Genomic DNA, 23,810 nt, shown 5'->3' with positions numbered 1-23,810 from the left:
ACCTAGATCTGTATAAGTAGGCACACATTTCAAGAATAGGAAGAACTGACACTTGAGCTTTTTAATTTTTCACTGTGGGGAAACAGTGGCAGATTTAAAATCACTGCCAGCAGTGGTTGGAAAAGGGGTGTATTGAAAAAATTGTTTGCTTGTTTTATCTCTGGAAACAGCTTTTAGTATGCTTTAGCTCCTCACATGAGGATTGCCACAGAACCTTGGGCCACTTTCTACAGTTATCCTTAAAGTGGCTGAATTCCTGGTTTTCATTGACAGACTGTGCCCAGATACATAGTTGTCTGAGCTGGAAATGTGCACACTCCAGTGTAATACTCGTTTTCATTCCTCAGGAAATGGCAGCATCTTTAATACTCTTCTGCAGTGTTACAAAAATAAGAAGGCATGAAATTTCGGATGGAGGAGAAATTTTGAAAGACAGCTGAGTTATGAACTTCAGATTTGGTTTTCTCAGAAAAGCATTGCCATCTGCTGTGCTACTGAAACTCTGTGCTGTCATGACTCCTGGTCTGTGAGAGTGTTCCTCCACAGGGAGGAGAGCCTGGGAGGAGCCCGTGTTCTTTCTCAGGTCACTGCCTTCCTCTCTTGGGGACCTAGAAGTGTGAATCACTACTGCAGCAGCACTAGATAGCACACAGCACCTCTGTGCATTGGTACCACAAGCCTCAAATGCTAAAGAGCTGAGCAGATAGAATCCAAATGTACAGAATGCAAATGTTTAAATATCTTAAGTTATTAGAAGCCAGTAATTACATTTGTGAAATTAATTTGATTTTCTTTAGCTTTGTTGTGAGTAGAAGTGAGGTGAATTTGGTGCAGCCTATTGGTGATTATGGACTGCAGGTGATAGGAAGCACATTTTAGCACATTTTAGTTGTGGTCTCAAGCATAAGGATGATGCTGGTAAGAGGAAAGACTCCAGTATCGACTCCTTTGTAATGGGGAAGAGAGAAGATGAAGGGAAGTACTTTATGTGCTTCTTTACTAGCAGACTTCTTTGTCATTAGTTTACCCAAAGTACAGGCATTATGTCTGTACTTGCATGTGGTTTTATATTTTACTGTTTGTCTTGCATGCGGAGTGAGGAAAGTGGAAAATAGATTTACTGACAATGGAGTGTTGGGAAAGAATAGGATGTTTACCCACTTACATTAGTTGTAGCCAAGAGCACTGGAAACTTGTATGCAAAAAGCAGCTTGCTCATTCCACAGTTGCCTTTCTGTAAAGCATCAGGGATCCTCATAATCTGTGTACAGTTTTAATTTAAAAATGCATTTAAGTAACTTAATTTTGAGGAAGCTCTTCCAAATGTGAATGGGGCCTTCTCTGTGCAGGAGATTTCTACACAAAGCTTTAGAGCTTTTTGTCTGGCTTACCCACAAGCTTACACAGTCTTTTTTTTGTAAGATTTCAATTGCCTGTTACCATAGGGGTGCCAAACTCTTACTAAATTTTCAATAGTGAGTGAATGCAGTCCATTTATGTGTCATTTTAGCTTGAATCTTTTTAAGCTGTGCTGGTAAAAAGCTTTTTAAGATTCCCCAAAACTTTGGAAGAGGGTTGTTGTGTTGTTGGTGTTTTGTTTCGTTAACTTAAAATGAACTGATTTTTTAAACTTAGACTAATTCCATATGGTTGTCACTTCAGCTGTATTCCTTTAGCTTTGTTAGAAGAAAAGTACTAGCAAATAAGTATATTCTGCTCCATGCCTCTGTATTTAAAATGGTGTGTATTTGATTACAATTGAGCAAAAATGCAGACTTCAAAGTATTTTTCCTGATTTTTTTGGAAAAAATGATTTCTTTTTTCAACTTTCATCTGTCTTACACAGTTTGAATAGAGGTCAATTTCTGAAGGTAAGAATTCATTACTTTCTTTTATATAATATTTAATGGATTATTAGAATGGTGTTCTATCTTTTGTAAGACCTTTTTAAATAAAAAATCCATAATTTTTCCATTTTATTTTTAAAATAGGCATTATGTTGAATTTTTTGATGACTGAATAAGCAAGAATAGTGCTTCAATTATGCTAATGTTCTGCCATTCATAATAAAGAAAAGCTCCCCAAGCATGGGAATGCTTGTTCATAAAAAGTTCATATGCAAGTTCATAAAAAGTTACCTACACATAAGGCTTTATGCAGTAGCCAGATTGGGATAGGAATTTTGCAGGCAAAACTGGGACAATTACTGATGGTGGTATGAAATTACTTTAAAATCATTAATTCACAGAATGATTTTGGCTGGAAGAGACCTAGCAGGAACACCTTCCATTAGATCAGGCTGCTCAAAGCCATGTCCAACCTGGCCTTGAAGACTTCCAGGGGTGTGGGGCATCCACAGCTTCTCTGTACAGCATTCCAGTGCTTCACCCTCACAGCAAAGAATTGTCTCCTAATACCTAATTTAAACCTCTTCTCTTAGTTTAAAACCACTCCGCATTGTTCTATCACTGTCTGGCCATGCTGAAAGTTGCTCTCCATCATTTTTATAAGCCCCTTTAGGTATTGGGTCTGTAAAGTCTCCCTGAAGCCTTATCTCCAGGCTGAACCTCAGCTCTCTCTGTCTTCCTAGCAGAGGTGCTCATGCCCTCTCATCATCTTTGTGGCTTTGTAGAAAGCGGGTTTTAAACTTTTTCCTTTTCAGAAGTAGAATTTCATCTGTCCATTATAAACCTAGTTATATAACCTCAATATATTTTTTAATTAGAGAAATATGTTCTGAAAGAGGTTAGATTAATTTCCCTAGATTTAGAAGGATGAGTAAAAATAAAACTGAAGTATGATGAGTATTCATGTAATAATTTTAGAAACTACAGCAAAATTATAACTAGTTTTTTGCCTTAAAGAATGTTACTCTGCAGAGACAAGAGCTGGAGAAAAGAAGTTCTTTCTGTGCAGCGCATTGTGCCTGCGGTTATGGAATGAGCCAGAAAAGTAGTTTGGGTTCCCTGAATCTTAAATCCATCCTTCTTAGCTAATTTATGCTGTGCTGCTCTTACCCTCTTGTGTTCTGGCTAGTTTGTCAGCAGAGAAAATACTTTTCAAACAATTTCATACACTTAGCTGGACTCTGTGTATAGGATAGTCCTCATGGATAGAGCACTTTGGCAAAAAGTTATTAATGAGCCTTCATTGTTATGGATTGGATCCCAGCCAGCTGCTTAGTGATTAAAGTTTAATTGCGTGATGATTAGTTTTCATTAGTAAGCAATTAGCATTTAACAGCAGCCTTGTATTGCTAAAGCTATGGGCAAGCATAAGTGGCTAGAGCCATGTTGAGGGAGAAGGTCTGCAGCTGGAGATGTGGGCACAGAGCTGTTTAGGATATGGGAATAAGAATTGAGGTTAGTTGACCTCCTCAGCTTGTTCCTACCACAGCATTAAGCCCAGGAGGGTGGATGGGAGTGGGAAATGGAGCAAATGTCCAGAAGAGCACAGCCTGCACATTAGGCACAGAGACTGGCTGTGGATTAGCCCATGTGTAGGGAGTTAATAAAAACAATCATCATCTCAAAAAGGCCTTTTGAATTCCTGAGTTGCTCTCACAGTAATATTGCTTTTCATAGACTTGTCTCTCTCCTTGCCACGACTAAAAGGAATCCTTTTTCAGAATTCCTCTCTGAGTTGGTGAAATTCCCTTTTTTACTTTGGTAGCAGCCCTTGATTGCTTTGTGCCACTGTGGGATAAATTAGAAGAAAGATGAGTGCAGGGCAAGGGCTGGGGGAAGTGAAATGGATGAGGGCAGGGGGAGGTAGGAGTGTAGCAAAAGGTCAAGGCTTCTTTGCTGGTAGAGGTAGAAAAGAGTGAAGAGTGCTCCATGTAAACCATTTCTCCTTCACTGAGGAATCTGTTGTGAAGATGAAATATGGTGGTAATTTCATCCAGGCTAAATTAGGGTTTTTAGAAGCCATTCTTCTTGTCCACACCTCCCCTTCTGCTAGCAGTAGTGCTCTGTGACTGAACCGAATTAGATAGCTGATCTAGCCAGCAAATCCCTCCCTCATCCCATTTCCATTTTAACCAGGATAATTTTTGGCTGGACTAGCTTTCTTGGCTTTCAGTGTTAATACTGCTACAGAGAAATGCTAGGCATAGGAGGGGGCTGCAGGCTGTGCAAGAACAAACTCAGGTCTTAAAATTATTTGGAAGTGGGGGTCCCAGTCAAGATCATGACTTCAGATGGAAAGTTCTTCCAAAATTGTATTACTAATTATGCAAAGTAGTAAACTTAAAAAGAAAAAACAACAAAAAAAAACCCAAACAAAAACCAGTTTAAAGTTTATCTAGGGTGGTTCTCAAATGTATATATTTATTACTGATGTCAAGTACATCCATCTCATTGTCTACACTTAGAAGAAGATAGGGATTTTTCTTTATTATGATGATCCCATGATGCAGAAGCACTAGGGACTGGATGTTCTCTCCCCTCCCCTGGCCTAATTTGCCAGCTGGTGTAGCCTAAAACAGACGTTTCCTTCCAGTTGAAAGGTCTCAGGTAGCTACAGTTTCTTCTGAGAAATTCTGACTGTGCTCAGTGTGGGACTTCAGTGGTATAGATCTGAAGTTGTCTTCAGACTTGCCATAGGATAAGAAATACCTGAGTAGGACCTGGTCTGAAATTCTGGCCCAAGGCACAAGACAGTGCTGGGTGGCAGACCCTTCCCAAACCTCTAGGTGTTGCAGCTGCACTGTTTGTCACCACCTGAGCTACTGGTGGTAAAAATAAATTGCATAATCCCTCCTGAGGTCTGGCTGCACAACTATTGTAGCATAAGAACAGTCAGGTCTTATCTCAGCCAGCTTTGTTGTCTGGGTCATAAGTTTTCCTTCTGGTTGAGAAAATACTAAATGTTGATGTTAAAAACTGGTTGTTCTGTCTTCATTTACTAGTGATTTTCTCTCCTCTAGCTTCTTGCATATTTTTTTTTTATTTTTGCTTAGAACTAGGAGACTTAACTCAGTTATGTTTCTTTTTCTCATGGTTACTCATTTCACAACATGGTTTTGTTGTTACTTTGCACTAGACTGCTGTTAATTGCAGCTTTTCTTGTGCTTCCAAGTCCTTCATTCTTACTGAGAACTCACACTTGGTAAGTTTCAGGAAGTTATTGATGATTAAAGGCGACTGACCAGATTCATAAAAGACTTACTGCTAGGGGAGGGGAAGGAGGAGGAGAACATCCTGGCATGAATCTCTGAAATGGGGACTTTCACTGAAGGATACTGCTGCTCAATGTGAAGCTTAAAAGGAAAGTAAAAAAGGTGGGTGAGGATGGGAGGGAAAAGCAAGTTCATGTACTTGAGCTTCTGTACTTGAGAGCTGTGAACTTTTCTGACTTCCTACCTGTGCTGCCAGAAGTTGCCTGCATGGCATTTGACAAGTCATCTAATGATTCTGTAAAGTAGACTTTAACACCAATTATTTTGTGACCATTAAGACAAATTTGTAGGGTGCTTTGAAAGTACTTTGTGTGTTTAAGTTGTCAGTTGTTCTCAATTAAATTGGAAGATTAGGGAGGTGATACAAGGCTTCATGGTTTAGATGTAATATCAGGAGAATCAATTGAGAGTTTGTTCATGTAACATTTAGAGTCCAAAAATATAATAAAATGTTTTGTAATGTGTTCATTTGCGGTTACATTTCTGTTTTCTTGTAAAAAGTTAAAATGCTGAAAATACTAATAGCAATGTAATCATCCCATATGTAAATTCGTTGTTATATTTAATTGTCAAGATTTTTCTTGAGCAGTAACTCTCCAAGTTAAATTTAATCACCAAAATTTCAGAGTTGACACAGTTCATATCTGATGCTTTCCAGAAAAACCAACATTATTATTTTTTTTAATGTTAACTGTAGGAAATTGTTTAGAAAATTCTAATGCTCGCACTATAAGTACATAAAACTCTTTTGCAAGGCTTTTTATGCAGTCTTAAGTCCTTAAGTCCTACTTAAATTTAATTTTTCTTCTTTTGAAGTGTTTATCATTGGGAGGTATAAGGATTTTAGTGAAGCCACATGGTACCACTCTTCTAAGCAGAAACTTTCAGAGGCAGTTCCTGGGAAACAGGAGTTATGAATAGCTACCAATAAATTCACTTTCCTGGACAAATAGCTACAAGGGTAATTCCAAAAGAAGAATTGTCTATTTTTAATCTGTCTTAACAAAGGAGACTTTAATGTTGACTTACTCTTCTGCTTTTGGGCTAGAGCTTTCAGAAGGTGAAGGAATAAGTAAGAAGAGAGTATGTGTTTATGTAAAATAAAAGAAAAACAAAACAAAAATGCTTCTATCCTTTGATTTCTACCTCAGGTGAAAAAAAGATTGAAATTTCTCTCTGTGTCCAGTGATTTATTTCTAGTAATCTATGGCTCATCCTAGGCCTTTTTTCATAGCATAGATTGATCAAGATTTGTAAAACTGAAGGTGTGGCTTGCATATTATTGCCTTTACCATGATTCAGCAGTGTTCTGAGCACAGAAGATCTTCATTAGTCCTTTCTCTTCAGATCTCAGGGGAGCCCTATCTAATCCTTAGATAGAGGAAGTTCTTCTCTGTCTGTCCTCTGAAGAAACTACTGGCACTACCTTAGCTGCTGTTTAATATCCACTTGGAATGCCATCCGGGCTTGGACTGCTGCTATTTGTATTTTCTGCCTCTTCTAAACTGCTCCTAGCTCATACCATGTTTACCTGTGTCGTGTCTGTGACAAGCCTACAGACACTACATGTTCTTTTATAAATTCAATTTAGAATTCATAAACAGTACCTATTACTGCAATAGGCAGCTTAAGCAGCACGTATGTTATTATGGTTTGTAGGGGGCGTTTTTCCTGATCCTTACTGAATAATGAAATAACGTATTCCTCTCTAAAGCCATTCAAATTTTTGGTGAATATTACTTTACATAGAGCACCTTCTGTGTCCAAGGACATTGTGTGCTGATTGTCTACTTTCCCTCAACTGTGATTGATGATTTATTGCTGTGGTTCATAAGATTGTAATTTTTTTTTTTTTTTATTTATAATACTGATATGTTATTTGGCAGCTTATCACTCAGGAAAGATCTACCAACTTGCAGGCATTTTTCTTTCTGCAAGCATTGTACCTTTACCTCTTCTCTTGGATTCATCTGCTGCTGCTTTTCCTCAGTGGTAGCAACAGCCACCAGTGACCTCAAGAATACTGGTGGGCTTTATTACTCCTTATTGGAGCTCTGCTGCCAGTCACTGTTTTCTGGGGGAGCTGTCTTCTTTCTTTGATGGTATTGAGTGGTAGTTTTCTGCACTACTGTTTTTCTACAGACAAGTTATTTATTTTCCAGTAAGATAAACATTGTACTTTTTTCACCTATCCTTGTAGTGAAATCTGTTTTGACTGTGCAGGAGTGATTCTTTAGACCTCAATTTAAGAACTGTTATTCCTAGTGCAATTTGGATGGAATACTGTCACTGTTGTTCTAAATGGTCATTTTCACATTCCTGCTTCTTTCACATTCATCTGCCCACCTCCTATTTTCTTACACTTCAAACATAAGGTACTCATCATTATTTTATCTTTTTATTATTTTATTATTTTATCCTGCTGCTTTTTCTTCTTTCAGTTTCTTTAAGATTTACTTCCAATCAGTACACCCTAGCTAATTTTATAATTTCCTAAATTAAGTGCTTCACTTTCAAAACCCTGCACATTTACCTTTGTTTTTCTTCATGCATTTCTTCAAAGCCCTTCTTGTCTGGGATTTGTGCTGAATAATTGGATATGCTTAGCCTGCTGCTGAGATGGACTCTGCCCAACGCTGCTGGCTCAGTCTCACCATTCCTATTTCATCCCTTTGCATCCACCAACGCTTTGTTCTCTTTTACTGAAGTGTCTTGCACAGTGGGGCACTGTTTATGATGAAGGCTTGCACGGATTATTACAAGTAATGACAAATGGTGTATTTCTGTCCAGTGTTACTAGTCTTGAGTCATTGTCAGGGGTGGGTTTGTGCTGTGCCCTTTTTTCTGTCAGGTTGCATAGATATGTAGTATCTTATTAAAATATTTTCCATTTACTGTTTGCTTTTATCAAAAGTATTTCCTTATTTTTAGGTCTTTATAAAGATTTTATTTCTGTTGTATCTACTGTTCCTTTTAACATAGTGATTGTGTCTTTAACGAACCAGTCTTTTTTATTTTTTGTTTTAAGCCTTTTAGTTAATGCTCAGCATCATCTCTTTTTCTCTTTCATTAGAAAAAAAGCTAGTTCTGTTGTGCAGTTCGCCTTTTGAAAGCCTCGAGTTTATTGCATTTTCTTGTTTATGTTAGGTTTTTTATATCGCACCAGACATTGATATTCAAAGCTATTGCTTTGGTAATTAATTTATCCAAAATTTCTTTGGTTATGATGGAGGTGTTGCTTTCTTTTAAGGTAATCGCATGCTGTTGTTTTATACTGTACTTGGTAGGTCTTGCACTAAATAGAAATTCAGTATATATTTGAATATTTCCTGTAATCAATATCCATGATGGCTGGGAAATAAATCTAGTACTGGTAGAAAATCCAACTGGAGTAAATGCTCTCTTGCTGACTGTGCTATTCCCACAACTCTGTGTGTCCTTATCACATAATCACTGCTTGAAAATTTGAATATCTTTTTCCTCTTTTTAAGTCTGCTTTTCTATCTTTCAAACCTTTTTGTAACTAAATTGCACTTATTGTTGTATGTTTAATTCCCCAAATGAATAGTCAAGATAACATAAACTGTATAATTTTATCTTCTAGACTTGCATACTTTGGCAAATTCAAGTCCCTATACTTACAAGTGGTTTTCTGAAATGTTTCTCTCATTCAGGGTGGCTCTTTGCATCAAAGGAAACAAGATTTACAAATTTCTTGGCTTCTTGGACTTGGTAGTCTATGTAGTATTTTAATATTCCTTTTAAAATATGAAATGGCTACACAGATATGTACTTAGCCTGTTTAATTGAAATTAAATGTGCTTTTGCAGCACCATTTAAAATTACCAGGTTTGTTAATTTTGCTGAATCTGTTTTAGACTCTTGTGGGACCTAACCTCTATTCTGGTTCAGTTACACTGGGTCTTTATTTCATTTGGGTTTTTTCTCCTCCCTTTGTGTGGAAGAGGTGGGAAGGGTCCATCCCCATTCAAGTCTTACTTGGCTCTTCAGCAGTCTCGTGTATTCATGCACATTTAAGCCTTTGATTGCTCCATCAAGTGAATGAAGAGCATGAATTTATCACTTAGGTTGAATTTCAGTCTTTTATATAGTGTTACAATTTACCTCAACCTTCCTGTTAGGGAGGTAAAACTGAACAGTCTTAAAAACTTGTAACCAAACAGTATTTATTTGGTGCCTGTGTTCTTTTTGATAATCATGGGGGTTCTTTTGTTGCTCATTGTGGAATTTCACCATCACATCTCTTTTGGTCTTCACAAGAGCTACCTTTCCAGACAGGTGCAAAAGTACCTTTTGTTGTGGTGTCCTGTCTCCAGCAATGGCCATGTATTTACTTCACTGCACATATTCAGAGATTTCTAGTAAACTAGGCATGTGCAAAATGGTACTTGCATATTTTGTCCCTCCTTTCAGCAACCACAGCTTTAGAGTTGTAGCTTTGGTATACCTGTGTTCACCAGGCAGAGGCATACATATCCCTGATGAACTTATCTAATCTGTTTTTGAACTTGCTTATCTTTTTGCCAGTGCAGCATTCTTTTGCAATGACTTCTAGTTACTTGAGTGAAAAAAGCCGGTTTATGTTACATTTAAACCTACAGCATATTGGATTTTGTAGGTTTCAATCCCCCTTCAGTTCCCTCTTTTCCAAAATACTTAGACTTCTCTTATATACAAGTTCTTTGCATTCCTAGTTATCTCTGTGGTCTGTCCATTTTTGTTTCTGATCAGTTGTACTCCTTTCTTAAGAGGGTGATCAGAACCACACACAATATTACGATGTCAGTCTACTACAGGAGTAACAAAGAGACATCATGAACATTCAAGTTTCTTTATGGATTTCTTTCCTTAATAACTGCTTATGTTTTGGCTGTTCTTTTTTTGTGCTTGCAGGGATTGCATGATGTTTCTATCTAAGATGACTACTAATACCTTCCTATGAGTAGTAAAAGCTAATTTAGAATCTGTCATCATGTATGTGCATAGGTGAAAATATTTTCACATCCCTTTGCACTTAACAATAATAATTTTAATCTCCAGTTTATCATACAGTTATCCACAGTTCTGAGATGGCTTTGCAGCTTTTAACTATCAGTTTGAGGTCTGGCTACCCTGGATAATTTTACAAACGTCACAAGTTTTCATATCTTATTGTTCACCCCCGTTTTTGTGAATCTCTGTAAGTGCAGTTGAATAGCTTAAGTGTCTCCATAGGACCTTAAAATTATTCCTGGCAAACCATTCTTTGTTAAAACTAAATATTTATTTCTGTTCTTGTTGCTTTCTATTTTTCCTTCTAGTGGAGGGTAATAAAATGCTCTGCTCTTAAAGTGCTTCTGTTGTAGCATAATCATTATAATAATCATTCAATACATATTTTTTGTGTATTGAATAGGATTTTCCATTTTTCAGACATTTTCCAGCTCTTGGATTTCTTGCAGTTTTTTTTTTCTATGCCATCCATTTTGAGCTGCAGCTTCCCTTGTGCTTCACAGCCTATACAGCACTGCAGTTCTAACTTTTTATTATGTTTCGTAATGCAGCTTTATTAGAATAGCATCTTCCAGATCATTGATTTGTCTGTTTGCTGAAATCTTGGAATCTAAATTTGTCCTCAGTTTCTTGAATTGAAGACAAATGTACAGTTTTACTTCCAAACTATTATCCTTATTATTTATTGGATTTGCTTGCTACAGGAGTAGCAAAGATTAAAAATTTAAAGATTTTTATCTTTTTAATTGTGGGGTTCATTTTACTGATATTCTGTGCCTGGGTTTTTTTGATAACTTAAAATTGTTTGTCAGGAAATGTAAACTAATAGTTCTGTGTCCTTCAGTACTGGTTGTTATCTCTAGCCCCAGTCACACAAACAATTTTTTCATTAACCAGTATCTGCACATCAGAGTGGAACTACTGTTTTCCTCTCCTCTTTTAGGAAAGTGTCTTCTTACCTTGCTTTTTTGATCTTGGTCCCTTTATGCCGAAGTCTTCCAAAATCACATTTCTTTCTCCTGTAGTAAGCAGTATATATCTGTATACACATACACACACACACTTATTTATTTTTCCTTTTTTTTTCTTGTAGCTTTTTGGAATAAGTTGTCTCTCTGTATCTCACTTTCCAGGAAAGAGAATGCGGCTGCCTGCTGTTTCTGTTGCCCTTTCGCCTGGATATTAAATCCAAGTCTCTGCTGAGCCTGCCAAGTGCTTAATCAGAAATAGTCAGAGGGCCCTCCTTCCTAATACTGCAGCTGACTCTGAAGTCCTCATTAACTTACATCTGCATTTGTGCAGTGCAATTATATAGGAGCAATTGTTTCCTAAAAGCTTATAATTTAAACAGGGAAAGGAGAGAATATGAAAAATTCATATAACATGTAAAGCAAAGACTTGTACCTGTATAATTAATGCCAAATATATTTCACTTTTTCCTTGCTTTGCTTTGCTTTGTTAGTAACCTTTAGTCGTTGCTTTTGGTTTTATTCCTTTTATGCATTCTTGACACTTGTATGTGAGAAGGGACAAAACAAGGAGATGCCTAGAAAGCAAAACAAGGAACAAGAAAAACAGACCAAAGGAAAAACTGGTCATTGGAAAAGGGGAAGTCAAGAGGCCTGAGTATAGGGTATATAACTGCTCATCAAGAAAAGATGCTTTGATTACAGAAAATATGATCCTGTTATGTCTGTTATGAATGTCCTTGTGTAAAATGGTTTGGTAATTGTTCAGCAAGGAACATAGCGGAGGAGTCATCTGGAAACACCTTACATTAGTGTTAGAAGCAATTAATTTCTGCTTCTAAGCAGCTGTTCCTGCTCCTGCCCAGAATATTTTGGAAGGGCTATTCAGCAGCTTCCATCTTCCCACCAGTGAAACTGTGTCCACTGTAGGAGTCCATTATTAAGGAGTACTTTGTCTAGGGACAAAGATATTATCTCTGTCAGTGCAGAGCCAAAGTGAGCCAGGTGAGTGCTTTGCTTGAGCAACTTGGAGCACTGGTTTTCAAAAGGCTAAGAGCTTTGTGCTTTTTCAGGAAGAGGAAGGAAGGTAGCTCAGGACATCTTTATGATAGAGCACTTAGGTGGAGTTGGGTACAAATCTGAGGGAAGCAAAAAAAGGTACTCAAAAACAAGCTCTTATTTATTACATTTAGCAGTATGGTCTCAGAAGAGTGAAAGAATGCAGGTTGCAAGGGGAAAAAAGCCAAGCATAAAGCAAAAGATATATAACTGGTAGGTGCTGTAGCATTTTAAATGAATCAGAGCAGTTCTGCTGCTGCTGTGGTAACTGTCCCCCAGCTCTTCACACTTCCAGGTTGGCTGTTACTTCATTTTGGTAGACACAGAATGATGAGCTGTAGCAAGGAAGAAATGGGTTGCTAATAGTGTGGAGAGGTAGAGACAATGTATCTGGCTTTAATACTATTGATAATTTAGTTCATAGGATGGAGTGTCTCTTTTAAATGGCACTTTTCAGTCTCTCCAGCCTATTGCAAGTAAGATGTATGTGCCTTGTGGCCAGAGATGAATTGTGGAGATAGGGCCTATGAATCAGTCTTTGCTGTGTGGTCTCTTTTTTTTTTTTTTTTTTTTTTTTTTTTTTTTTTTTTTCCTTTCCTTTCTTTTTAATTTAAGTCAAGAGTTGATTAGATGCCTGGTAATGATTACTGTCCATTGGCACCTCCCATTGGGAGCACACTCCAAGTACCAGCCTTCAGCTCTTTCAAGCAGGGGAGGTTAAGCAGGCTGCTTACTGAGCAAAAGGAATTTCTCTTCCCATGAGAGCTGGAGTGCTGTTTCCCTGGCTAAGAATGCTATAATTCCTTTACAAGTGACAAGCAGGCTGCTACCATCTGCTGGTGAATGGCTGCAGGATGGTGGAGTTTGGGTGAAAATTTGCTCATGGACCAAGAGAACAATCAGTTGTCATTATGCTGAGTTCACACATTTCCTTTTAAGAAATCTTGTGATTTTATTTTGGTGTTAGAATGTTTCCTGGTTGGAGTGTACGTATTTTTGTTTTGAAGCATAAATACAGGAGATGAGGGTTGTAACCAAAGCCACAGAAAGTACCAGCAGGAACAGGGCATCTTTTTACCTTTTAAGGTACAGTCTTGCAAAAGAGGACTGAGACTGTCCAGAAATCTTTTAAGCACTTACATTTGTTCTCATGGGAACACCTGGGTGTATTTGGAAACCATGTGGCACTACATGATGAAAGTCTTTCGAAGATAAGGTGATAGACTCCTAAGTTGTTTTAGAACCATGCAGCTTTGTAGGGCATCTGCTTTGTTCAGTCACTCAGGTGTGTCAAGAAGGAAGAACTCAAAAAAAAAGAGAAGTTATTGTGTATGTGGTTCCCTCAGCTTCCCCTGAAAGAAGCAGATGGTTGGAGGTCCCAGGAGGTAGAAGAAATGGGGCCATTAGACTGTCAGTGGCTTGTGAAAAGCAGAAGCATCTGCCAGAATGGAGACTTGTTCAGCAGCAGGGGAGCCAGCAGCAGCAGATGATCTCTGCCTTGAGCCGTCAGTGGCATAGTCATCCACTGGGGAATTGCTGTTGTGGGCGTAGCATAGGTAACCTTGGTAAAATCTGGTTGGTCTGCCAGACTGAAAAAAAGGGGCAGTGAAGGCTTGATGCACATGCACTGGCATCTTAACTACCCAGTTTTACTGTCTAATCAGTTCTAAAATCACAAACTATTTTAAAGCATTCCTTACCCATTTGCAGCTGAAAATTTGTAAAAATGCCTGTCATGTTTCAGAATGTGATTTTCAGAATAGCAACGTGAACCATGCTAGATGCAGCAAAGAAAAAATTAAAGAAATAAATTAACTTTGGGAAAAGTATAAAAATTTTGCTAGGGGTCTTGTTTTCTGTTCTATCACACAGCATACTCTTTTAAGACATGCCTTTTTAGTGTTAAGAAATATTTTATACAGCTGCAGTTCAATCTCTGCTGCTGTAGTTCTCATGGTCTTATTGACTGCTCTGCACAGGACATACTGTTCCAAGGGAGAATGACCTTCTGTTGCAACAGTGTGATGGTACGTAAAAGATGAGATAGAGTGAGGAGGGCAGAAGCCTCTGAGGAACAAGACTAGAAATTCTTATCTGCATTCAAAAAGAATAGTCAATTTGGGTTCTGTCCTGTTATAATAATTAATCCCAGTCTGTCACATCTAAAAGCAAGAATAAAGTACACAGGTACAGAGCTCTGTTTCAGAACTCCTCAAGCTGCACTTTGTGAGTACTTGGCATAGGTGAATCTGGGACTATTGCCAGTACATAATATCCTTCTAGAGTTGACTTCAGAGCCAGGAAGAGACATTTTCTGTGGATGAAGTTTGGTTTTATTCCCATGAGAGAGTGAATTACATTGCAGTTTGGCTAGTGGTCCATATATTTTCATGTGCATTTCAATATTGATTTAGCCGTTTTTTTTAATCTTTGGAAACTTGCATTCATGTTTTGACAGGCAATAATAAGCTGCTTGTGTGCCACTTTCTAGGCCTCAGGGACACTTCCCTTGCATCATAAATACTGCAGTAGTTTGTTGTGCTTAGACGATAGACAGGATTTAGTAGGAGGCACTGAAGATCAGGCTCAGGATGCTTTGGCATACCCTTAAAGAGAAGGTGTTACTCAAAACTGCAGTTGTAGATGTCACAAGAACTGACATCTCACAAGCTTTTCTTTTAGTTTCAGCTGCTTTGATTTGAAAAGGGCCCCCTGGTTTATGGTTGGAGCTAGTTCTGCTTTCATCTTCATTGAGGCATTTAAATACAAACTATAGTAATCTCTGCATAGCACAGAAGAATAGAAGGAAGAGAAATACCTGTCAGATATTCTCAGAGTATCTGGAAATACTGTAATCAACCCCCTGTTTACTCTGCAGAGTGAGGAACTTTGCTGTGGCTGTTAGCTTTGGCCACATCTGTTGTGCTGATCTCCACTGCAGTGTGTGCTGATCAGGGATGGAAGAGTGTGGTCCAGGGGATGTGGCCATGTTGGCAAAGGAGCATCCCTGTATGTTGGGAAAGCCGTGCTCGTGTCCGGTGCCAGGTGTGCTGCTGGATTGAGCACAGCTGTTTGTGTGCAGTACAGCTGGAGCTCGCTGGTAGCAGCAGCAGAGCAGTGGAGTTTGACACCGGCTTTTCCAGTACCAGCAGTGATTTTACATCTGTGTGCAGGCAGGGACCAAAGGCAACTTCTCACAGCCTGAATTCAAGGTGAATTCTACCAATTGTACAAGGCCTTATTATGGTGTTGGTTGTATTTAGTAGAATAAAAAAAAATCCTGTCTTTTTAAAGTATGAGTCAAAACTTAGTAGTTTTAGTAGGAACGGTAGCTCCTCTCTTCATTTTCTGCCAGTAGCTAATTCACTTTTAATTTTTAAATAGTAGCAGTCTCCTAGCATTTGGTGAGTTTTACCAGGTATGGCTATGTATTTTTTTAAGGGACAAATGTCAAAAATCAGCTTCCACCAGAATCAGATTAGTTAACAAAAATCACTTAGCATATACATTCAAGAAATAAAATGGCTGGCTGAATGAGATGTGCTCTAGAATTACTTCCTTAGGTAATTTATTAAGTCATTCAGGATGAAGTAAACAGGTGAGACATTCTTTTTTTTTTCTTTCACAATTGTCTGATATTATGGTCAAATACATCATTGACTAGTTGAGCTAATAGGATTTAACTAATGAAAATTGAACATGGTCATCAGATGAGTCTGAGCTACTTTGACAATAATTGTATGGGCATCATTTTTCAACTGCAAGTGCTCCTTTTGGACATGTGCCATTTCTGTGGGGATGAGGTGTTTTCCCATGATGGCATCTTCTCCTGCTCCAAAAATAAACCCTTTTTGATCACCTATGAAAAAAATATTCAACTTGACCATGATCTTCATCTGCTAGTGATAATGAGAATGATATAACCAAATTACTTTTATGGTGATGTCTTCTAAATCATTATTTGTTATGCTAAATCTCCTTTTAAAGCTGTTGTAGATTCAAAAACATTATTTTTCCTCCTATTTTAATAGTGATGTCATTGTCAGGTACTGAAAGACGTGTCAGTAAAACAGATTTGAGAGTTATTTCAAATTCTTTCTGAATGGCTATTCATTTGTATCTCTTGCCTGGTTAGCACAGCTGAAAAATTCATAATTAGAAAGCGCTGATGTTGTTACCTGTTTGAAAAGCCTTTATTTGTATGGTGTAGAAAGATAGAATTTAATGTGATTTGTCAAAAAAATTGTGCTGGAATGTGGTTGGTAAAATTCCCAGGAAAATACAGGTATTCAGAAAAATGGCTGCAATCTTCATTACTGTTTTTGGTTTCCCTTTCAGAAATGTTCCCATTGCCAGGAACCAGGAGCCACCTTAGGCTGCTACAACAAAGGCTGCTCCTTCCGATACCATTACCCATGTGCCATCGATGCAGGTAGGAGCAAATGACAACTGTATTCCATAATTGCTCAAATCATACGACACTAAATAATTCTGAGGTACTTTACAAATTACTTCCTCTCAGTTTTTCTCCTACTGTGAAGATAAAGTAAAAAAAAATGGTGAGAAACGGCATGAGATAAACAGCGTTCAGTAACACGTTGGGACAAGATGGAGCTTGTAATGAAAAGGAATCTGCCTGAAAGAGCAGAAAAAGCCTGGTTTGGGGGAGTGCAGCTACATGACTGAAATTTGGCTGCAGTGTAAGAACTGATCACTCTTCCCTTGCCAAAAATACAAACCTTTTGTTAAAAGGATGTAAGTAAGCAGCAAGGGGTTTCTTCTTTCAGGGTTACACTCCCGTAGGTGGTCCTAGTAGTGATTTCAAGTGTTTGTGTTTGTAGAATCATCAGTACCATTTGCAGCACAACCTTCCTTCTCCCTCATAAGAAGCAGTTCAGCCATTCTCTTGAATAGGTCCAATTTTCATCACTAGACAAGCTAATTGTTTGGATACTATTTCCAGCTATGAGCCTGGGCTGGTGAGTTTGGTGGGTTTTGTGCAATAATGGCAATTTTTCATGGAGGTAAACTTTAGTTCTTGGGTAAAAAAATCCAACCTCAGAGTAAATAATACCCCACTTTTTCTCTTGTAACTCACTTCTCTTGTCATACAAAACTTCATCTGATAACAAGCAGGAAAGGATTCAAGATTACAACTCTAGACTGGAAAATAGTTGCAAGCTTCCTGTTTGTTATTCCAATTGCACAGTAAACCACTTGTTCACCACTCATTTTATGCTGTTTTCCAAATGTTAGAGTATTTGAAGTAGGAATGCTCATTTCTGGATGACTGCATTGCACTTCTCACTGTGAAGTCCCACCCTATTGGAGATCTGTATTTTATTCTAGTAGGAATGTTATTATAAAATTAATATTGCAGTGGAATACCACAGTACCACTAGTAGAGAGAATACTTGACTTCACTTGAAAGAAAGATTATTTCATAAGGCCCTGCCTCAGCCTGTAGGATGGAAGGGTACTCATTCATAAACATGTGTTCTCCTTGCTAGAGGTGTGTCATACTGCAGATGATTCCTTCTCAGTTCTGAATGTAGAACTGGGAAGTTTCCTATGATGTTCATCTCTGTTATGCCTGAGAGTTTCATGAACATTAATAAACCTGGTTTTGTACGGTGTGTTTGAGACACACGATCACCTATCAGATTCACATTCATGTTCTGTTTAGTATGTGTTTGTTTCTGGCTTGTGACCTGCCATTTTCAATACCATGAAAAAACAAAAATAAATTATAGTGAATGTTCCCAATAATTTGAGGGCTTAATTTAAATTCATGTTTTACAAGGTACAGTATGTAGCATTTTCTGGGTTCTAAATTCAGATATCAAAATTCAGATAATGTCCTTTTTCTTCAGATATATTAACTCTACTCCACCCATTAACTCTACTCCACTTCAGCAAATGTAGGATCCTCCAGAATGAGAAATATACTGAACAATCGTGACTGATTCCCATGAACAGTTCTGTGTCATGCATGGAAGAGGCAGCATCGTGTACAAAAACCAGTATATAATCATACTATTCAGTCCATTTAAAATGGAACCTTTCTGCACTATCATATGTAGACCTGGGTTAGATTAAATTTGGCTTTTTTTCACTTTTGTCTTGACTTTGCAACCTGTGAGATTTTTTTTAGAGTAGCTTTTTGTGTTCAAGTTCCAAGGCTACGCTTACTTCATTTTCTTTTAATTTTGTTATGAGACATCATGTTGTCATGTGGCCATCTGTCGGAGTGCACAATTCCAAGCTAATTTCCCTCCTTTGAGTAATACAGCAGTAATAAATTGCAAGAGCTGTATGGAGATGGGATACTTGGACTGTGAGTTTCACAAACATATTTAAAAAATAGCGGAGGAGTTGGTAAAACTGGTGAGTCTCTGGTTTCACTCTAGGAACAGTATGGTTTAGTGAGAACAAAAGGCTTCATTGGTGCATTTTTTTAATACATTTTCCTATCTGTTTCTTCTTTTCATGTATATATCTGATATGCTTTCCTCTCTGGCTTCTCATACCACAAGCTTTTTATCTAGCTGGTCTCAGGCTTCTCTTTACAAATTTCTTACTCCAGTCTTTTTGTAAGACCCAATTCCTCCTAATTCTTTCTGACTTTTGCTTTGTCCAGTTTTCTAGCTCTCACTCTGGCTTCCTCCTTTCTGCTCTTACTTCACTTCCTCTTCTCCTTTCTTGTTTGTAGTTTTTTTTTTTCCTCTCTGGACTTGTGACTGCCATTTGTTTCTCCTAACTCAGCTCCTTGTCACACCTCACCCCGCTAGTCCTAGTTTGTTCTTGTATATTGTCCTTTATATTTTCACCTTTCTATGTTTCACCTTTCTATGCCTTGTTCCAGTCAGTTCTTTGTCTTAGCCTTCTGCTGGCATTCATCCTTAATTCCCTGTTCCTGACTGGTGTCCTTCCTGCTAGCCTCCATTCTTTCTGTATCTTGATTGCCTTTCTTAGTACTGTGTTCACTTCTGCCTGCTGGACTAATGCTTCCCATTTTGCATTTTTGAAATGGTCATTTTCTTCTTTTACTTGAGTCTTAGAAATGTCCCCTGATAGCTTAACTGCTTTTGGGTCTGGTGCCTGAATCTGAGGGCAGAGGCTCATTTGCAGGAAGGGCCTGATCACCCCCCAAACACAATTATATTCAGTGGAATTTTTAAAAGAGAAATCAGAGAGACCCCCCAACTCACTGACTCCAACAGACCTAGCTACTAAAATCTAATAAGCCTCTTCTGAGGATGCGCACATGAAATTCCCCATATTGCATTTCAAGGAGTTCTATTTGCTGGTTTTGTGGTAGCTGGCAAGGACATGCCTTAGCTAAAATCCAGGTCCCACTGAAAATCAGAGCTTTTCAGAGAAAAAATCCTGGGATGTTTAATATGGGCAGAATAACTTTTTTCCAAGAAAGAGTTTTAAGGAAATCGTTGGGCTGTTTCAGCTGAAGTTTTCAACCAAAACAAATAAAAGAGCCCCAGCTTGAGGTAGATTCTCAGCATTCAAAATTTCAGCCTGATGGTGTGACAGTAAAAGACCTTGTTTACAGTTGGTTTTATCTGTGGCTGTAATCAAGCTGTCTTAATCTATAGACACTCTTCCAATAAATCTGTGTAAAAGAAATAAGCAAGCTGTAAGGCATAAGACCTGATATTCATTTATGCCCAAGCAGAAAATGTAGGCTTCCTTGAGAAACAAATCAACATTATTTTCCCTTTGCTCAGCCTGCTGTCTGCCTGTAAACCCTTTTTATTGGTTTTGCAGTTCTACTGTCTTTCTGTAATGAAACTGTACAGGTGCTTCTCAGCTTCCTTGAGCTCAGTGGTAGTTCCATTTTGAAGTCAACCACCCTGCTTTGAAGGATGGTGCCACCTTGCTTTGTTTAGGATCTGTCACAGATCTGTTCTGAATCCTCAGAAGTTTGTGTTAACATTTACAAGGGCTTTCAGGCTTTTGGAATATGTATGACTAGTTTTGTATCTCAAAGAAATAAAGCCAAACAGAAAACACTTGCTAGAGTGGTTTTTAGGTGTGATGAGTCATACACATTTGGTTTGTCTGAATTCCTGGAAATGGCCATGCCTTGGTTGAGGTGAAGTACCTGTGTTCTGTTCTGAAGCAGTTGCAGTGTGAGCTGAAGCATTTCTGCCTTTGTGTCAGTGTGGGTTAGAAGTTCGTCCCTGTCAGTTATTGTGCCTACTGAAAGGCAGTACATTTTTGAGAAAGGCTGGAGGCTGGAATATGTCAAACATCCTTGCAGCAATGAAGGCAGCCCTGGGGTGGGACCTGGGCTCTGGCTTCTGCATCAATGGTTGGTGTCCAAGCCCACCTGGGTGAGCAGCCAGGCTTTGCCCCACTGTTGCTGAGTGCTGTGCAAGGCTCCCTAAGTTGCCAGTTTGTACATATGGATGCTTTTATATAGCCTAATTCAGGCTGTATTTTAATTTCCTTTCATAGAAAATAGTCTTTGGCAATATAGGGTGTAAGAGAGCTGAACATTTCTTGTCCATTTACATAAAAATCAAGATCAGTAGTGCCACTTAAGTAATTTTTTGCATGGAAATGACTGTGGTTAACATTGTCTGTGTTTGGCTTTCATCTGTCCAAATTTATGAAGAGCCTCTGATGTCTCAAGATAACTTAGTCCTAGGGATGTCTCCATGGAAACAGGATCTTTGTTTTCTGAAATTTTATATCCTCTCCCTCTGCTTGTTCCTCCCCACCTGGAAATCCTGATGGTTGCAGCATGCTTGTCCCTACAACATATATTGCAGGTAGTTCCACTTACAGAAGATTTTTGACTGTAAATTGGAAAAGATTAACAGCAAAATAAAATGAATTTTCAGAGAACAGAAATCCTGTGTCTTCGCGAGTATCATTAAAGATGAGTAACAGGCAGAACACAGAGGGTGAGACAAAAGTATGAAGCTTACAGAAGAATAATCGCTTCTATTAAAAGTGTTTTAGGTTTTCCCTGACTACTTTATGGAGAAAAATCTGTGGAAACAAGGACAAGTCTCAGTTCTTTTCCCTTTCTGCCACAATGAGCTGATCATAGCTCTGTGTCTGCTGACTTCATGACAAATTGTAATCTGTTATATAAAATACTTGGAACTGCTAACCAAAATCCAGGCCAGCTTTGTAATGATGAACAATTTCTGCCTTATTGGTATTCAGCTGATTTTCTACAGTGTGCTGATGACATTTTTCATAGTAGTCCTTTAACAGAAACCAAAAAAATGCTGTTAATTGGATCTGTATTAGTATTTGCAACAAAAATGCTGACTTTAGGAAGAAATCGAGCTCCATACACAGATCAGGCATTAAGTACAAGGTTTCTGGCACTTCTTCCTGATCCTTGGACAATCTTCCTTTCTGATGTACTAGCTAAAGAACTGCATTCATTACCGATGTTGGGTTTCCAACAAAGAAGAAAACTCCATTCTGTTCTAACATACTGTGTATGTTTTTGATGATTGCTCTGTATATTTTTGATGATTGCTGTATTATGCAGTGATAATTCATGCTGTAGTCTAAATGTATGATTCCTGCCCTTGTAATGAGAAGACATTTTACTTATTTCCTGCAATTTGCTAATGCTGCATTTGAAATTATCTGTGGCAGGATTAAGGGTTTTACTCCCCTTTGCTAAAATCTCTCAAGTAACTTAGCCTCTTGCGTGCTGTTTCCCTTTGATTCAGGCCAGAGGCATTCATGTTGAAACATTAAGCATTCCGTAACAGAGGGATGCTCTGCCAAAGCTTGGGTATCTAGAAAGCTTTTCCCTCAAGCTTTAGTTCCAGTCTCCTGCTGTCTGCTAAACTCTTCCAGCAGATTGGAACAGCAGGTAGCACTAGTTATGCTACATACTTAAGAGCGTTTTGAATTAGCACATCTTAGTTACCATTGCACTTCTCTACTTGTGAGCTCTTGGGGTGTGTTGGAGCAGGCAGGAACTCAAGCACCTTGCTGTGAGTTCTCCAGGGCAGCATTGATTGCTCGTGCTGAGGTGGAGATGGGTGCTTGGTCCTGCTCGTGAGGTGACAGCCTTGGGTCAGCCTCTGATGCCAGAGGCGATTGGAACAGAGCAGTGCCAGGCATTTGGGCAGGTTGAGAGGTGACCCTGCACTTGAGGGTGCCACGGGGAGGCAGATGAGTGCTCTGAGAGGGATGCTGCTTTTTCCTGAAGTTTGGGAGCTGCTGATTTCCATCACTTAGAGGCATAGTCTGGGAGGGGGAATGCGAGGAGAAGCAATCTGTACTCCGGCAGTGCTGCTAAATAAGTGTCCTTCAAATGGCAGTATTGCTTCATTTGTTCCTAAATAAGTAGTTCCACATAGGTGCCTCACTTCATGTGATAGGTTTAAATAATTAACTAAACCATTTTTTAGATCATAAAAGCTTCACATATATGATTTTTGGAAGCAGATCTCAGAGCAGCATGAGTGACCAGACTGCCAGTGTCATAGTGTAAACTTACTACCAGGATCAGGGATTGCAAATAGACTGTGTAAACCCATACCTACAGACACACACCCTTTCTCCCCCTGATGCTGGCGAGGCCTTGGGGTGAGGGTGAAAGGCAGCATTTGTGCTATGAAATGCAGGGATTATCTGTTCAGATTGGATGAATGTGTCCATCTTGTGCTAAAGCTGGAATAGGCTGAAGGGAGCTGGGATACAGGATTTGCAGACTTGCTGTTGTTATTCTTACTGCATACAGATCATTGGGAAAACTGGGGTTGCATAGTAATCCAAGCAACATTGTCACTTGGGGTGTTCAGTTATTTTGTTTGCTTAAACTTTGGGGGTGGAAGGAATGAACCTGCTAAAAACAAAGTATTCCTGTAAGAGATCTTTGAATGAAAAATGTGTACCCGTGAGGCAAGATTAACACATGTGATGTATTATTCAAGTTGGTTTTCATTAAAAAAATAATATATTGCTGTCTTCTCCTCCTTTAGATTGTTTACTAAACGAAGAGAATTTCTCAGTGAGGTGCCCCAAGCACAAGGTAAGAATCCTCTCCTGGATTAGACCTGGGTTTTTTGCTGCCCTCTTCTGGTTTCTAAATTTGGACTAGTAATTTTATTACCTGAATAATGTCTGTGGTCAGAGATGCTTTTAGTTCAGTTATTCTCTGATATATGCTTGTGGTGTATTCTGGGGGCAACATCAACTCAAGAAGAATAGAAGAAGAAGTTTAAGAAGATAAAATTTTTGTTCCATCTGCTCAGTGCTTCTTTAGATCCTTGATGACTCTTCAGAAAGCTCAGCTTCATTTCCTGCATTCTGTGATAGAATCAGTATTTGCTCACTATTCCTGATTGAATGTTGCATTGAACTGTCAGGTTTTCTCCTTGGATTTTCTGAGGATGCAAGAACAAAAATAACTTTATGAAAAAGTTCTCCTGGTTTTTGGAAACATCTTGTTCTTGTTTACCAGTAGTAACTGGACTGAGTCCAACAATTCAGCTTTCAGTGGATCTTGGGGTTGTTCTGTACATCTTTGGTTTGTCAGAAGACCCCTATGCTGCTTCTGCCCAGGGTCTGGGCATCCTTAATAATTGTCC

General features: G+C 38.6%; 1 protein-coding gene across 4 annotated transcripts in view; it reads left to right on the top strand.

The window, feature by feature from the left end:
* TCF20 (transcription factor 20) overlaps positions 1-23,810 on the top strand; it is a 128,253-nt gene that overhangs the window by 96,811 nt on the left and 7,632 nt on the right. For all 4 annotated transcript variants that reach the window (XM_056509353.1, XM_056509343.1, XM_056509328.1 and 1 more), the window contains 2 exons: positions 16,558-16,651; positions 23,202-23,251. In XM_056509353.1, coding sequence (XP_056365328.1) covers positions 16,558-16,651; positions 23,202-23,251 — 144 coding nt within the window. The remainder of the gene's footprint in view (positions 1-16,557; positions 16,652-23,201; positions 23,252-23,810) is intronic.

Source organism: Oenanthe melanoleuca, chromosome 1A (genome assembly GCF_029582105.1).
Source record: "Oenanthe melanoleuca isolate GR-GAL-2019-014 chromosome 1A, OMel1.0, whole genome shotgun sequence".
NCBI classification, from domain to species: Eukaryota; Metazoa; Chordata; class Aves; order Passeriformes; family Muscicapidae; genus Oenanthe; species Oenanthe melanoleuca.
The sequence above is the reverse complement of the archived record's forward strand: the minus strand, read 5'-3'. Positions and strand labels throughout refer to the sequence as shown.